Source organism: Eleutherodactylus coqui, chromosome 6 (assembly GCF_035609145.1).
Source record: "Eleutherodactylus coqui strain aEleCoq1 chromosome 6, aEleCoq1.hap1, whole genome shotgun sequence".
Classification (NCBI taxonomy): Eukaryota; Metazoa; Chordata; class Amphibia; order Anura; family Eleutherodactylidae; genus Eleutherodactylus; species Eleutherodactylus coqui.
The window spans coordinates 24,840,998-24,857,693 of record NC_089842.1 but is presented as its reverse complement, the minus strand read 5'-3'; the positions used below and the strand labels follow the sequence as shown (position 1 = coordinate 24,857,693).

The 16,696-nt window shown below is 45.1% G+C and overlaps 1 protein-coding gene across 9 annotated transcripts in view; it reads left to right on the top strand.

Moving 5' to 3' along the window:
- LOC136631951 (zonadhesin-like) overlaps positions 1-16,696 on the top strand; it is a 91,608-nt gene that overhangs the window by 39,883 nt on the left and 35,029 nt on the right. For 5 of the 9 annotated variants that reach the window (XM_066606468.1, XM_066606463.1, XM_066606459.1 and 2 more), the window contains 2 exons: positions 12,469-12,687; positions 14,020-14,211. In XM_066606468.1, coding sequence (XP_066462565.1) covers positions 12,469-12,687; positions 14,020-14,211 — 411 coding nt within the window. The remainder of the gene's footprint in view (positions 1-12,468; positions 12,688-14,019; positions 14,212-16,696) is intronic. The other 4 variants (XM_066606466.1, XM_066606460.1, XM_066606462.1 and 1 more) reach the window with 2 other exon arrangements.

Here is a 16,696-nt window from a genome sequence, read left to right as displayed (position 1 = left end):
ACTCTGTCCCAGCCTCCACTAAATTCACCCAATGTGCCGTCAGGGAGATGTAGTGGCCCTGCCCGCCTGTGCTTGTCCACGTGTCCGTTGTTAAGTGGACCTTGGCAGTAACCGCGTTGGTGAGGGCGCGTACAATGTTACGGGAGACGTGGTCGTGCAGGGCTGGGACGGCACATCGGGAAAAGTAGTGGCGACTGGGAACTGAGTAGCGCGGGACCGCCGCCGCCATCATACTTTTGAAGGACTCCGTTTCCACAACCCTATACGGCAGCATCTCCAGGCTGATAAATTTTGCTATGTTCACGGTTAACGCTTGAGCGTGCGGGTGCGTGGCGGCGTACTTACGCTTGCGCTCAAACACTTGCGCTATCGACGGCTGGACGGTGCGCTGACAGACATTGGTGGATGGGGCCGCGGACTGCGGAGGTGAGGGTGTGGGTGCAGGCCAGGAGACGGTAGTGCCTGTGTCCTGAGAGGGGGGTTGGATCTCAGTGGCAGGTTGGGGCACAGGGGGAGAGGCAGCGGTGCAAACCGGAGGCGGTGAACGGCCTTAGTCCCACCTTGTGGGGTGCTTGGCCATCATATGTCTGCGCATGCTGGTGGTGGTGAGGCTGTTGGTGGTGGCTCCCCGGCTGATCTTGGCGCGACAAAGGTTGCACACCACTGTTCGTCGGTCGTCTGCACTCTCAGTGAAAAACTGCCAGACCTTAGAGCACCTCGGCCTCTGCAGGGTGGCATGGCGCGAGGGTGCACTTTGGGAAACAGTTGGTGGATTATTCGGTCTGGCCCTGCCTCTACCCCTGGACACCGCACTGCCTCTTGCAACCTGCCCTGCTGCTGCCCTTTCCTCCCCCTCTGAAGACCTGTCCTGAGTAGGCGTTGCAAAGCAGGTGGGGTCAGTCACCTCATCGTCCTGCTGCTCTTCCTCCGAATCCTCTGTGCGCTCCTCCCTCGGACTTACTGCCCTCACTACTACCTGACTGAAAGACAACTGTGTCTCATCGTCATCGTCCTCCTCACCCACTGAAATGTCTTGAGACAGTTGCCGGAAGTCCCCAGCCTCTTCCCCCGGACCCCGTGAACTTTCCAATGGTTGGGGATCAGCCACGATAAACTCCTCTGGTGGGAGAGGAACCACTGCTGCCCAATCTGAGCAGGGGCCCGAGAACAGTTCCTGGGAGTCTGCCCGCTCCTGAGAATGTGTCATTGTAGTGGAGTGAGGAAGCTGGGAGGAAGGAGGAGCAGCAGCCAGAGGATTCGGATTTGCAGCAGTGGACGGCGCAGAACTGTGGGTGGACGATAGCTTGCTGGAAGCACTTTCTGCCATCCACGACAGGACCTGCTCACACTGCTCATTTTCTAATAAAGGTCTCCCGCGTGGACCCATTAATTGTTTTTTTTTTTTTTTTAAATCAAATTTTATTAGTTTTATTTTTTGCATGAACAAATATACAACAAATGCATGGTACAGTTTACAGTGACCGATGGTCTTTCTGGCAGGTCAACTAGCGAAAGGGACAGGCCGGCATACAGAATTGAGAAAAATTAGAGTCTGGTAATCAAGAAAAGGAATAATAAACTCAGTAACTCAGGAATATCCTGGTGCTGTCGTCCTTGGGTCTAAGTTGGAGAAGGTTTCTTCGGAACTGTATAAAGTACTCAAATATTTAGACGGCCGAAGGCGTTGACTTTCTTTGTTAACAACAGCATAAGAAAGCCATCTTAACCAGTAGACAAGACATCAAGGGGGTGAGGGCATGGGAGGGGGAGAGGAAGGTGGGGGGGAGGGTGGGAAGGGGAGCTGGGAGGTAGTGGTGGGAACGGCACAGAGAACCATAAAAACCGTCTCATTCGTACCAAATTGGTGAGGATCTCACTGTCCACCAAATGGACCAAGTTTGACTGAATTTTTCATGTGTATTTTTGGACCAGCTGTATAGCTCCTCTAAATTGTAAAGGTCGTCTACTCTCTCTCTCCACTGTCTCAACGAGGGGGCCACTTTCTGTTTCCACAGAAGAGGGATCAGGGACTTGGCAGTATCTAATATCATGGCTAGCATTTTATTTCTCTGAGGGTGGAAATGTTTGGAGGGCTTCCAAAGAAGAACCAGCTCCGGTGTTACTTTTAAGTTCGGTGAGATTTGTTGTATTATTTTTTCCACTCCCTTCCAAAAGGGTGTGAGCGTCGGGCATGACCACCAGAGATGAAGATACGAGCCAAGGTGGTTGCCGCATCTCCAGCAAGAGCCATCGTCAGTGAGGTTGTGGTCCAGGAGCCACTGTGGGGTTCGATACCACCGAGAAAGCAGTTTGTAGTGTGTTTCTTGTGTGAGCACACAGGGAGATAGGCCAAAAGAGGTTTTTAGGATCATTTTCACTTCGTTTGATGAAAGCGAAATACCCAGGTCTTTCTCCCAAGAGTACAAAAAAGCTGGTTTGTAGGGGAGGAGAGGAGCAACAAAATTCTTACGTAGGTAGGAAATTTTTCGGAGGGGCGGCTTATTGTCTTGTAGTGCTTTCTCGAATGGGGTTGATGGTCTGGTGGATTTGTATCTTGGACCCATTAATTGTGCGATGAATGTGGGGACGCCAGAAACGTGCCTCTCTCCTAATCCCGAAGCAGTCGGCTGCGATACACCTGGATCAGGAGCTCGGCCTGTGCCCACACCCTGACTTGGGCCTCCGCGTCCTCGGCCGCGTCCACGTCCTCTAGGCCTACCCCTACCCCTCAGCATGCTGTATTACCAGTAATTCAGAAACAGAACGCTGTAAGAAATAATGTGGCGCAAGCCTGCTGTTAAACTTAGCTGGCTGCGTATGATTTTTTTTAAGTTCTACACCCAGCACACACGTACCCAGAACGCTAAGCACTGTGAGAGGCAGGCCAAATAGATTTTTTGCCCTTTTTTTTTTTAGAAAAGGCCCACTGCATATATTCAATCAATAATATATGTGTTGTGGCCCTGGAGTGTGTCACAGAACTGCAGTGTTGCACTGTTATTAACTGCAGCAGAGCGGTGATTTCACAGGCAGGAAATAAATTGGCACAAGCCTGCTGTTAAACTTAGCTGGCTGCGTATGATTTTTTTTAAGTTCTCCACCCAGCACACACGTACCCAGAACGCTAAGCACTGTGAGAGGCAGGCCAAATAGATTTTTTGCCTTTTTTTTTTTTAGAAAAGGCCCACTGTGTATATTCAATCAATAATATATGTGTTGTGGCCCTGGAGTGTGTCACAGAACTGCAGTGTTGCACTGTTATTAACTGCAGCAGAGCGGTGATTTCACAGGCAGGAAATAAATTGGCGCAAGCCTGCTGTTAAACTTAGCTGGCTGCGTATGATTTTTTTTTAAGTTCTACACCCAGCACACATGTACCCAGAACGCTGAGCACTGTGAGAGGCAGGCCAAATAGATTTTTTGCCCTTTTTTTTTTAGAAAAGGCCCACTGCGTATATTCAATCAATAATATATGTCTTCTGGCCCTGCCTACACAATTCTGTCCCTGGAGTATTACTGCAGGGCGCAATGCTCTGCACGGCCGATTTGGAAAAAAAAAAAATGTGCAACACTGCAAAAAGCAGCCTCCACAGTACTGCACACGGTTAGATGTGGCCCTAAGAAAGACTGTGGGGGTTCTTGAAGCCTACAATCACTCCTAACACTCTCCCTGCCTAACCACCACTTCTGTCCCTGTAGTATTACTGCAGGGCGCAATGCTCTGCACGGCCGAGATACCAAAAAAAAAAACGGGTGCAACACTGCAAAAAAGCAGCCTCCACAGTACTGCACACGGTTAGATGTGGCCCTAAGAAGGACCGTTGGGGTTCTTGAAGCCTACACTAACTCCTAACACTCTCCCTATAGCAGCTCCACCAAGACAGCACTTTCCCTCAGCTATGTCAGACCTCATGTGTGGCGAGCCGCGGGAGGGGCCGATTTTTATACTAGGGTGACACCTGATCTCGCCAGCCACTCACAGCAGGGGGGTGGTATAGGGCTGGAACATCACAGGAGGAAGTTGTAATGCCTTCCCTGTCTTTCAATTGGCCAGAAAAGCATGCTAACGTCTCAGAGATGAAAGTGAAAGTAACGCGAACATCGCGTGGTGCTCGTTAAGAGTAACGAGCATCCCGAACACCCTAATATTCGCCCGAGCATCAAGCTCGGATGAGTACGTTCGCTCATCTCTATTCAGGATAAAACGGCTACCGTCCAGGATGAAGAGTTTCTGGCGATCAGGCATCAGGATATGAGGGTAATGAAATATTCTAAGTACAGCACCAATCGGGCCCACCCCACTTGCCCCGTTGCCGGCGGTAAGAAGAGACACCACACAGGGATCTGGTATCATTCCTCACACGGGACATGGCTGCGCTGTGCCGACGTGCTTTATTACAGATTACATGAGATCTTATACCCTTTGTCCCATCCCCACCAGGGGGTGATGGGCTCATAACCATATATGGGAAGTCCGGATTTCCGCCTTAGACAGTGAGGCACCTCTGGCTTGTACAGAAAATCACGTATTTAATTAACTCCAGTGCAAAGAATCACCCACTCAATTCTAAGAAGTCCGGATTTCCGGCCTGGGACAGTGAAAATTATGTACATAGTGGTACATCTTGATATGGGCTTCTGGGAAAACGGCCAAGTACACGCGTCCTTCATGTCTGGTTCCGTATCTTCTCTGAATTTCTAGAACATCTCTCTCAGCCTTCTAAAGCCTTGGAATATCTGATGTAAGGCGACATATACGTTTTTTTCATTTGGAATTGAATAAAACTTGCATATAGGTATAAAACATTAAAAAAAACATATGGCAATATATATATATATATACCCTCACAAACCCCCCTAAAAAACTTAATATGGAGATCAAGCATCAGACTTTGCATTCTTCCTCGGTCGTCTCTCCCTTGCGTCAGGGTTTCTCCACTGCCCGTAAGTCCCTACTCCTAAAAGGGAGGGATCCCTACCTCACCTCAGAAGGAGGCCATGGATTCCCTGGGCTTATTTCCGGGCATCCATACCCTCTATCTGTACGAGCTAACACCCCACAGGGTGTGCCCTCGCCGGAACCTAAGGTCTTCTGCACTTTCCCTAGGCAAATGGGAAGTCCACTGACAGTCCATCTTATGAGACCGAGGCAGGCGCAGTACTAGTCCATCTCTCCATTCTTCTGATAACGTACGTGGTTGGCATTATCGGAACTGCCTCTTCATCTTTTTTCAAACAAGGGAAATGTTGGTGTCACATTGTCCAGTCCCTTACTCATACTCTTTTTTTATCAAAGGGATAATACACGTACAGGAAGTTACATACCCCACCTCCTTCTGCTAAAATCATATCCAGGGCCACTCTAGGGCCATGGATGCAGTGGGCCCTAATTGGTCAGCTAACCCTTGCGAAGCATCTCTAGTGTAGTTTACAAACCTCTGCTGATTGTAAAAGATATAATTCATCCAATCTACATTATTATTAACAGTGACAAAAGCAAATAAGGACTCAAAACCTGCTTAGACATGATCTCTAGTATTAAATTAATCTCGCACCCCCCTTGGCACTCCTATTGCATCTATGTATACATGTGGATCAAAGTTACCACCTGGAGTCTCAACTTCTCTCTTAGCACGATGCAGAGTTGGATTCTCACCCTCAGTGTAGTCTTCATATTGCACATTTCATTGTATTAATTTGTTCTGAAACAGGGGGCTAGTGTACAGTAGTCAAAGGTGTGTGTTAGAGGAATTGTACCACATTATAGCATGTAAAGGATATGCAGGATCATGGGTTCTTTCAGTGCGAAGTGTGGATCCAAGTGGGTTTTCCTTCAAGCTTGACTGCAGTTGGGGTGGTGAACAACATCTGGTAAGGACCTTTAAACCGGGGTTCTCTCTCAAACTTTTTCACATAGACCCTGTCACCTGGTTTCAGATTGTGACACTCATCTGTAGGACCTGGGAGGAAAGCAGAGACTGCAGAATGCATTATTGACAATTCCTTGGAGAGACCTATGACAAAATTAACAAAAAAATCATTCCCCAAACTCTGATACTGAGGCATGTACCCTCCTAGAAAAAGAAACACTAATGGAAGACACTCAATTCAAAATTTGCCCATTTCCTCCATTGCCTTTTGTATCTACTTTCCCACTACTCCGCGGATGGTAGGGTGTGTGAAAAGCCTAGAATATACCCAAAACAGACATGATGTGTTGCATTATTTCACCTGTGAAGTGTGTACCTTTGTTTGACTCAATCACTTCCGGTACCCCATATCTGCGGATTACCTCATTCATGAGCTTCTGTGCGGTTACCTGCTTATTTACTTTGGTAACAGGGTAGGTCTCCAACCTGAAAAGAAATCAACAACAAGCACATATTCATGCTTCCCAACAAGTAGGAGCTGAGTGTAGCCAATTTGCAATCCCTGAAATGGGTAGAGTGGTCTAGGCAAGTGTTATGTGGCAAATTTACTTCTGCCCTGTTGCTTACGGCAAAGATCATGCAAAATTGGACAAATTATGCAGCAGCTACAGAAAACCAAGGAGCCACCCGTCGTCGTTCAAGCGTCGACTTCATTACTGCTTTGAGAGGTGCGTCTTTTCGTGCGTCAGCTGGGCCCTCATGGGGCACAGGGACTATGGTAGGCAAGTGCTGTTGACTGTTCACCATACGCCGTCCCTTTTTAGTCCATTTGTCTTTTTCTTAACTGTAAAGTCTTTAGCATGTCAAAGTTCAAATTTTTATCAAAGTCCAAGTTCAAATCAAAGTCCAAGTTCATATCAAAGTCCAAGTGTAGTCAAAGTCCAAAGTTATTATCAAATTCTTCTTTTCTTCTCTCTTCCACGGCTTAAGGGCCGCTGCTTTTGCTGTGTGGCCTGTGATGGCATTGCCTCTTGCTTCTCCGGTGTAGGAATTGGTTTGAGCTTTCCACCTTGTCAGGTAGAAGTAGGGTCTCCATGAGACTGCACCGCTGCATCATTGTTAATTGGCTGTCCTGCTGAGGTAAAAAACTGTCTGGCCTTCCATGTTGGGCCGTAATCATGAGCTATGCCAAATGCATACCGGGAGTCAGTGTAAATGTTTGCCGTCTTACCTGTGGCCACTCCACACGCCTCCGTGAGTGCTTTTAATTCCGCTTCTTGTACTGCGACATGCGGAGGCATTCTGCTTTTTAGGACATCTTGTTGTGTAACCACTGTATATCCAGTGTGGAGTCGTCAATCACCCTGGGTACCATCTATAAAAAACAACTCAAAATATGCATTATTAACAAGGGCTTTCAGTAACTTTTTAAAACTTAAAATTTCTTGTTGCATCACTGCTAGACAATCAGGCTGGTATTCTATTTCAAAAAGATCAGAACCTTGTTGCAAAAAATTAAAAAATTAAAAAATGGCTTGCAAAAATTTTTTAAAAATGGCTGACTTGCAAAAAATTTAAAAATGGCTGATTTGCAATACCTAGATCATCTATGCCTTCTCCTCCCCCCCTTTAAAACAGGGTACTCAATTAGAACAAGGGTACCCTGTTTCAGGTAGTACAACATTGTAAAAAGATTTGATGGATGCAGATAAGGCCTGTAAGATGTTAGCATGTATAACAGAAACATGAGTTACACCGGGACAGAATAATCTACAAACACCTACTAATATTGGAAATGTGAGATCCCTTTAAGTGAATTCATTATTAGTCTGTTCCTGCCTGCAATATCTTTATCAAATTTCAGACAGGAGAAAAAAAAACAAAACAAACTTTTACTAGCTGCTCAAGCTCCTCACCCCCTCCCTCGTGCAAGAGGAGGAATGAAACATTACGTACTATTACATCATCTAGCTCCACCCCTTCGATATTGGCTCCGTGCGTTCGTCTTCCCAACTTAATTTCAGTGTAACAGTCCACACGTCCACATCTCAACCAAGCAAAGTCCCATGCATGGGGAGGACTTTTATCCCCAGTCAATATCCACATCACACATTCCACACAGCCCGAACACGGGTCACTAACTCTCATCCATCCATGCTCTCAAGTTTGCTCCGTCACCCCTCTTGAAGGTGTACCAGTCCATACAGATGCACAGAAAAAAAAGTTTGACAAACAAACATACATCAGTTGAAAAACATTGAGGTGAGTGCTATAATTTTATAAAGTACATAATTCTATTGAGATGAGATTGTGAATGAGCGCTATCTTTGACAAATTATGTGAAAAAAAAGTTTGCTGAGTGACTGAGATATTCTATATTTCTTATTTACTGAAGCTATTATATGCTGTATTAAACGCTAAAGTATTTTAGAATCTGTGACCCTGAATTTGGAGTGAATTCTGAAAGCCCCCCCTTTTCAAAATATAACTTTTATCTCTCCGCGAATATGAAACACAGACTGAATTGTTTAGCTTAAACTATTGCCTGCATTTTGAACTCATAATTAACACATATCCTGAGACCTTGCAACATTCATTTTCAACCCCTGTATAAGTAAGAATATATGTTTTAGAAATCGCTATATTTCCTGTCTACTAAGACAGTATAATTAATTAAATTCATTTCAATTCATTGTAAGCAAGCCAAGATATTAAAGGGGTTGTCCCGCGCCGAAACGGGTTTTTTTTTTTTTTAAACCCCCCCCCGTTCGGCGCGAGACAACCCCGATGCAGGGGTTAAAAAAACAACCCCCACAGCGCTTACCTGAATCCCGGCGGTCCGGCGTCTTCATACTCACCTGCTGAAGATGGCCGCCGGGATCCTCTGTCTTCATGGACCGCAGGGCTTCTGTGCGGTCCATTGCCGATTCCAGCCTCCTGATTGGCTGGAATCGGCACGTGACGGGGCGGAGCTACACGGAGCCCCATTCAGAAAAGAAGAAGACCCGGACTGCGCAAGCGCGGCTAATTTGGCCATCGGAGGGCGAAAATTAGTCGGCACCATGGAGACGAGGACGCCAGCAACGGAGCAGGTAAGTATAAAACTTTTTATAACTTCTGCATGGCTCATAATTAATGCACAATGTACATTACAAAGTGCATTATTATGGCCATGCAGAAGTGTATAGACCCACTTGCTGCCTCGGGACAACCCCTTTAACCAAGGTTGTTATTGCATTTTCTCTCTCGCTGTTATCTTCCGACCTTGGAAAGCTTACACAGACTCGCAGCTACATGTCAACAAAACTCTTCTCCCCTAAAAGCAAGCTCAGTTAACTATTTGCACTATTTGCACATCCAGTATATACATATATATATACACACATATATATCCACCTGGTATGGATTATACATATTATACACCTTTTACTCTCTCTTTGCCAACAAATCACATGCATTGTAACTTTCTTATCGACTTTCTTGTTACTTCATACTTCTCTCCCCTACCTAACTGCCAATATAACCTTTAATAGACACTCTCCTGACGCCCTCTTGATCACTTACTGTACTTTTCAACATTTCACTTACGGACACTTTCTTAAACAAATAATGTGTACATACTTAACTTACTCTGACTGTCTCTCTGCTTCTAGCAAACCTTGGTCTTTCAAGGCGCCTCTGGGTCCTAAAGACCTCCTCCCAGACACCATTTTGTAATCTGCCGTGCGGGTCGGTGTCACACATTTTCATTAGAGTTTTCTTACATTTTACAAATTCATCCACACGGCGGCAGCCCTTGAGGGGCTCTATCTTCTTTAATAAGATCTTACGCATATTACAACAAAAACAATAATAATAATAACACGCTCCATAGAATGCATCCCTCTTAATTTTCAAATTGTCAGCCCCTTATATACCGGCAGAACAACCGAGGGTCCCTTCTCCTTATGGAACCAGCCCCATAAAATGCATCTCTCTGAAATCAAATCGCTAGCCCCATATATAAGGCAAACCGACCGAGAGTCCCTTCTCTTATGAAGCCTATCTCACAAAATGCATCCCTCTCTGCTAAACCATTAACAACTAACTAAACTAAACTGAGGGTCCCTTCTCTTGTGAGATTAAATGAAAAGAAAGAGAGAAAAAAAACTTCTGCAGATACAACAATCTCCACTATTATTAAAACGTTAAAACTTCAAAGTACAAATAGACTACAGACTAGGTTCCTAGTGAGCCATTGGTGCGCATATCACGGTCAGTGGTCCATGACGGCAAACCCGGAGCCCACACGAGTTACCGTGTAGAACTCTTAACCCAACCCGTCTGGTCACAAACCACAGATAGTCAGTCCCGCTGCAAGACTTCGCAGTGTAAAACACAACATAAATATATGTCGGCCTTACCTGGAGTTCTAAGTGAGTTGATCAGGCTCGGTTTGCAGCAGGACGGCTTCTCTGCGGCGTGGATCCGGGTGGATTGCGCTGTAAGCTCCTGGTTTTACCGCCCCAGTTGGTTGCGCCATTTATGAGGGTAATAAAATATTCTAAGTACAGCACCAATCGGGCCCACCCCACTTGCCCCGTTGCCGGCGGTAAGAAGAGACACCACACAGGGATCTGGTATCATTCCTCACACGGGACATGGCTGTGCTGTGCCGACGTGCTTTATTACAGATTACATGAGATCTTATACCCTTTGTCCCATCCCCACCAGGGGGTGATGGGCTCATAACCATATATGGGAAGTCCGGATTTCCGCCTTAGACAGTGAGGCACCTCTGGCTTGTACAGAAAATCACGTATTTAATTAACTCCAGTGCAAAGAATCACCCACTCAATTCTAAGAAGTCCGGATTTCCGGCCTGGGACAGTGAAAATTATGTACATAGTGGTACATCTTGATATGGGCTTCTGGGAAAACGGCCAAGTACACGCGTCCTTCATGTCTGGTTCCGTATCTTCTCTGAATTTCTAGAACATCTCTCTCAGCCTTCTAAAGCCTTGGAATATCTGATGTAAGGCGACATATACGTTTTTTTCATTTGGAATTGAATAAAACTTGCATATAGGTATAAAACATTAAAAAAAACATATGGCAATATATATATATACCCTCACAAGGATACCTTGTTCCAAATATTGTTTAATGGGTTGAACTCCTAGTGTGTGTGGGATGTTGAAATACAGGGTGGGGATGTCCAAGGAAACCCAAATATAGGTATCCCTCCAAGATATCTCCTGTATCAATGTCAGGAGGTGGATAGCATCCATCAAATGAGCCGGGAGTTGTTTTACAAATCACTGCAATTGTCTGTCGATATATTGGGATAAGCAGCTAGTCAAGGAAACTATGCCAGCTATAATCGGCCTTCCTGGGGGCCTTGTTAGAGGCTTGAGCATTTTAGGCAGAAAGTAAAAATATGCCACCTCTCTCTCTCATACAATGTCACAGCCATATGCTCGGTCACGGCTGAGTCCACAGCTGTTTAATGCATGTCTTATGCTTATGGATGTCTGGGTTGGCTGCCCTAAGTCACAGCTGGCCCCCACTATTAAACCTTTACATGTTGCAGCCAATGTTGATTGCAATATGTATAAGTTTCACAGGGGAGGGGGGGAATCACTCCCTCCATCACATTATTGGGCCCCCACAATTTAATTATGAAGGGCCAATGGTTTACCAGCGTCAGTTAATGGTGTCCGGATCTGTGATGCTATAATAAGCAATAATGTATTGCAGTAAGAAGTACTGCAGTGAATTGTTTGTTGCAATAAATTGAACATACTTTTTTTATCCTGCATGACAAACACTACTTAAAAAAAAAATTGGCACCAAAATGTTTTTCCTTTGTTCATTTTGTCTCCCCCTCAAAAAAACAAAAAATGATTTTAAAAAAGCTATATGTTCACCAAAATGGCCCAATAAAAATAACTATCGCTCGCCACAATAAGCAAGCCTGAAGAGAGCTCTGTTTATGGAAAAATTAAAAAAGTTATGCGACTATGAATGCAACAATGTACAAAAAGGGGTTTTATTGTGGAAAAACGTATTGCCATCATAATTGTACCGGCCCCCAGAAAAATGTACCGCGTCATTTATACCGCATGATGAACAGCGGTAAAAAAGAAAAAAAAAGTTATTGCAGAATTGATATTTTTTTCTCTCTGTCCTCAAAAGTTTTTTATGGCAAAGTTATACAATATATCATTTGTGCACCAGAATGATACCAATAAAAATTACACCTCACCACACAAAAAACAATCCCTCATACGGCCGGGTCAGCGGTAAAATATAACAGCTATGGCTTTTGAAAAGTGCAGATGAAAATCCCCAAAAGACTGAAGCTTCCTCAAGTCCACAACAGGCCGCATCCCTAAGGGGTTAATGAGCCGATCTGACTTGCAGTGCGTTTACAGCAGGAGATGTAATACCTGTAATAAGATCTCTAAAAGCCCCTGCCTGCTTGCTGATGGTTTCCACGCAGCTATATACACTTTATTTTCTATATCACAGTGTAAAAATACACTGATAATTCTAGTAAGATTTCGCTGATTTCAGTCATTTTCTAGGATTTTATAATAGAAATTCTTTATTTCAGAACACAAATGCCTGGAGAACCAAGAATGGAAGGACTGTGGGACCGTGTGCCCGGCCAGGTGTAATATTATAGGACATATGCTCTTTAAGTGTCCAAATACCTGTAAGCCGGGGTGTTTCTGCAAAGAACCGTACATCTTCAAGTCTGGAACATCTGGCTCCTGTGTCCTTCGCAAGGATTGCCCAAAGATTAACCCTGTAACTTCACCTAAACCAACAGGTGAGGAGCAGTGAAGAATGATCCCCCACATAATACATGAAGAGGTTTGGAACAATGTGATTCTAAAAATTGTAACTCATTCCAAAATATATGGAACCTAAAGCCCTGCTCATCCTAAGCACCAGATCCATGAATAGAACAACAGTACTACAGTGTAGACTGACACACAGGCAGAAGAGATTGTGTGACATTCAGAATGTGCTGGGTGACAACTCTCCTGCAATAGACTCCAAAATAATCTGGCAAATCTCCCCCAGTGCCTTTACATCATACTCACCTCTTCCCATTCCTGCTGCGTCATCTGGGCCAGGGGGAAATTACTGCAGGAATGGGGAGAGGTGAGTATCTGCATCTCTGGGCTGCGGTCTGTAAAAAGGAGGGGGGTGAGGTCTGTATACACAGGGTGTAGTGTAAAGTCTATATAAAGGGGCATCTGACCTGGCATCTGTATTCAGGGTGGTCTGGGGTTTGTATGAAGGGGATCTACCCTGATGTCTTTATGATAAATGGGGTTAAGGGATTTTTCTTACTTAGGCCCCCTGCACGTCCACCTGGGGATTCCGCAGTAAATACCGCCCATAGCATGATATGACCAAACATGATCTCCTCTACACGAGCGGAAATCGATTGCGATTTTCCACTCACAGAGGGAAAATCGCAGCATTCTGTGATTCTGTGTGGATTCCGCATGGACGACATCCATTGAAGTCAATAGAAGGCGACCGACTTGCGGACCTACCACAATCATTATCGCGGAAAGTTCGCGGGATCCGCAACATTGCTTAGTGACGGTGCAGCATTTTCTGTACTGTGCATGTGCGGCAGCGGGCCGGACGAAACATCCGCAATACAGATAAGAAGAATCGGGACAGGTATGCAAGGGTAACTGGCCATGCACAGGGTCTGATTCTACTGCAGGATCCCGCATCCGGAATCTGCTGTGGCCATGTGCAGGCGGCCTTAAGGGCTTGGTCTTAGGTCTGTATATAGCTGGTCTGGAATCTATATCCCTATTTAGGGGGCCTGGTATATGTTTTCTGTTCATTTGTGGGTGGGCTAAACAGGGTTATCTTACTGTTTGTGGACCAAATGTTATTGGTTGGGGCATTTCCCATATAAAAAGGAACAAAACCAAAACTTCTAAAACTTGGAAACCATCAGCAGGTAGGCTTGTCGTTATTGGTTATTTTGTTATGGTTCTGCTGACTGATACATGATGAACATAATACAGATCTGTGTGCTTTATCCCGCTGTTATCTGTTTCTCCATTTCCTCCCTTCTCCATAACTTAATGGTTTTACAGAATTTGATAATAGCAATTCTGTATTTCAGTGCACAAATGCCCAAAGAACCAACACTGGGAAGACAAAGGGACCGCATGTCCGTACAACTGTCAAAATGTAGGTGCAAAAATCAAGTGTACAGCTGACACTGTGGCAGGATGCTTCTGTGATAAAGAGTACGTCTTCCAGTCTGGAGGCTCCGGTCCCTGTGTCCTCATTAAGGATTGTCCTAAACCACCAGGTGAGGAGCAGCGAAGAACGATCCCCCATATAATACATGAAAAGGTTTGGAATAATGTGATTCTAAAAAATGTAAACCATTCCAAATTATATGAAGTATTCTCTGTGTTTATAAGGAACCTAAAGCCCTGCTCATCCTGAGCCTTCAGGTCCATGAATAGAACAACAGTACTACAGTGTAGACTGACACACAGGCAGGAGAGACTATGTGACATTCAGAATCTGCTGGGTGACAACTCTCCTGCAATAGACCCCCAGATAATCCGGCAAATCTCCCCCAGTGTCTTTACACCATACTTACCTCTTCCCATTTCTGCGGCGCCATCCTGGAGGGGGAGAGGACTGCAGGAATGGGGAGAGGTGAGTATCTGCACCTCTGGTCTGGGGTCTGTATACACAGGGTGGGGTATTAAGTCTGTATAAAGAGGGTTTGGGCCTGGCATCTGTCAGGGTGGTCTGGTCTTGGGTCTGTATAAAAGGCATCTAGTCTACGGTCTGTAGGATAAACGGGGTTTGAGGAATATTGCAGGTCTGGTATCTATGTCTATTCAGGAGGCCTGGTATATGTTTCTCGTTCATTATTTCATTTGTTAAGCAGGGTCATATTACTGTTTGTGGAATAAATGCTTTTGTTTGGAGCATTTCCTTTATAAACAGGAACAAAACCAAAACTTTGATACCTACCAACCATCAGCAGGTAGGTTAGTTGTTATTGGTTAGTTGTTATATGTTAGTCTTGTTATGGTTCTGCTGACTGATACATGATTAACCTAATACAATACAATTGTGTGTATACAGCAACCACGCAGATCTATGTGCTTTATCCTGCTGTATGTGTTGTTCCATCTGCTCTCCTCCCTTGCAGCGTCTGAGGAGCGCACCCCAGCCTAGGAGACAGCGGAGTAGAATTTGGGCCTCGTCACGAGGCTTAGCCATCTCCCACCCTGAGGGTAACTCGGGACCCGCCCAAGTAACCCAGGGCAGGCCTTTCAAAGGGGTACTAGGCAGAGAAAAAAATAGGTTGCTCACCTTCACTACATCCAGGTGGTGTCAGTTTTGTGGAAGCTTGTATTCACGGAGCTCTGGCTTCACCGCTCAGTCCCAGCTTGTATAACGAACAAGAATAAAGGTTTAATTTGGCTTCCCGTGCAAAAAGAACATGCTTTATTAATGCTTAGTGCCAACAAACATCAAAGCAAAGGACGGGTTTCAACCCAGTGATGGTCTTGGTGACCCTTGAAGAACATATCACACACACAGACATTTAAAAACACTTGGTTACAATTACATTAATTTAAAAAACATAATAGTCACAATTCCTGGGAAACTCCCTCTAGGTGTGGCATGTGCTATTGGAACAATCACAGAGCTTGGCTGGAGTATCAGTAGATTGATTTCTGAGAACATTAATGATCATATCCAGATACTTTAGTTTGGCAGTCCAGCCACGTATATTGGCTCGCTAGAAGCAAGATGGCAAAACTTGAATGTTAGCTTCATATCTCGTCTGGTTATGTGGGGGGGAGCAATCTCTGCCCAAATATTGATTCTTATATTAAGAACTGTAGACAAGCTGGATCTCAGGAGGCACTACTTATTATTACTGCAAAACCAGATAGTCTAGACATAGGAGACTGTAGGAAAGTTGGGTATTCTAGATAAAATTGGGGTCTTCTGGATGAGAAATTAGCCTGCTTGCACAATGTGGAATCCATTAATACACACATCTACATTAGGACATTCCTTCCCTCTTGCACCAGCACACATTCTAAGTCCACATTAGTAGTTGGTTGCTCACCATGCGATGCGGGCAACTCCACACGGTCTAATAACACAACACAGCCCCTTCTTAACTCATAAAGCATCCTTGCCACGTATAACTGAGACTTGAATGATGAACTTGGGTTTTCTTTCCGTATTTTCTGCAGATGCCTCAGTTTCTCACCATTCTAGTTAGTGTCTTCAGGCTCAGAGGACTCGCAATTGTGTTAGCTTTAATTCCTGGAGGCTCAGAGGAACTGACACCATGTCCCGATACTTGCTGCAGGCTCAGAGGGTTGGAGGGATCTTGTCCTCGACTATTTAAAGTAACTCAGAGAATCGGAGGGATCTTGTCCTTCACTTTAGAGAATCTCAGAGGGCTTTGAACCAGAAATGACTCTTTTTAGCTTGGACACGGGCAATGAATTGCTTCCTTGACCGATAAATGGCGGAGGTGTGTTTACTCTCCGTTTTTACAGTATAGGCACAAAGAATTCATCCTGTTCATGACGTCATAAGAGCTTCGCCCTGCAGCTTCTGAGGAGAGAGCCCTCAGCCTTGGGGACAGCGGGGTAGAGTTTGGGCCTTGTCATGGGTCTCTACCATCATCTACCCTGAGGGTAGCATGAGACCCGTCCGGGAGAGGCCCTTCAAAAAATTAACCCAATACATGGTTTACCTTAGCAGTCTGCTTTTACGGGTGACACCACCATTCCTTCCTCTGC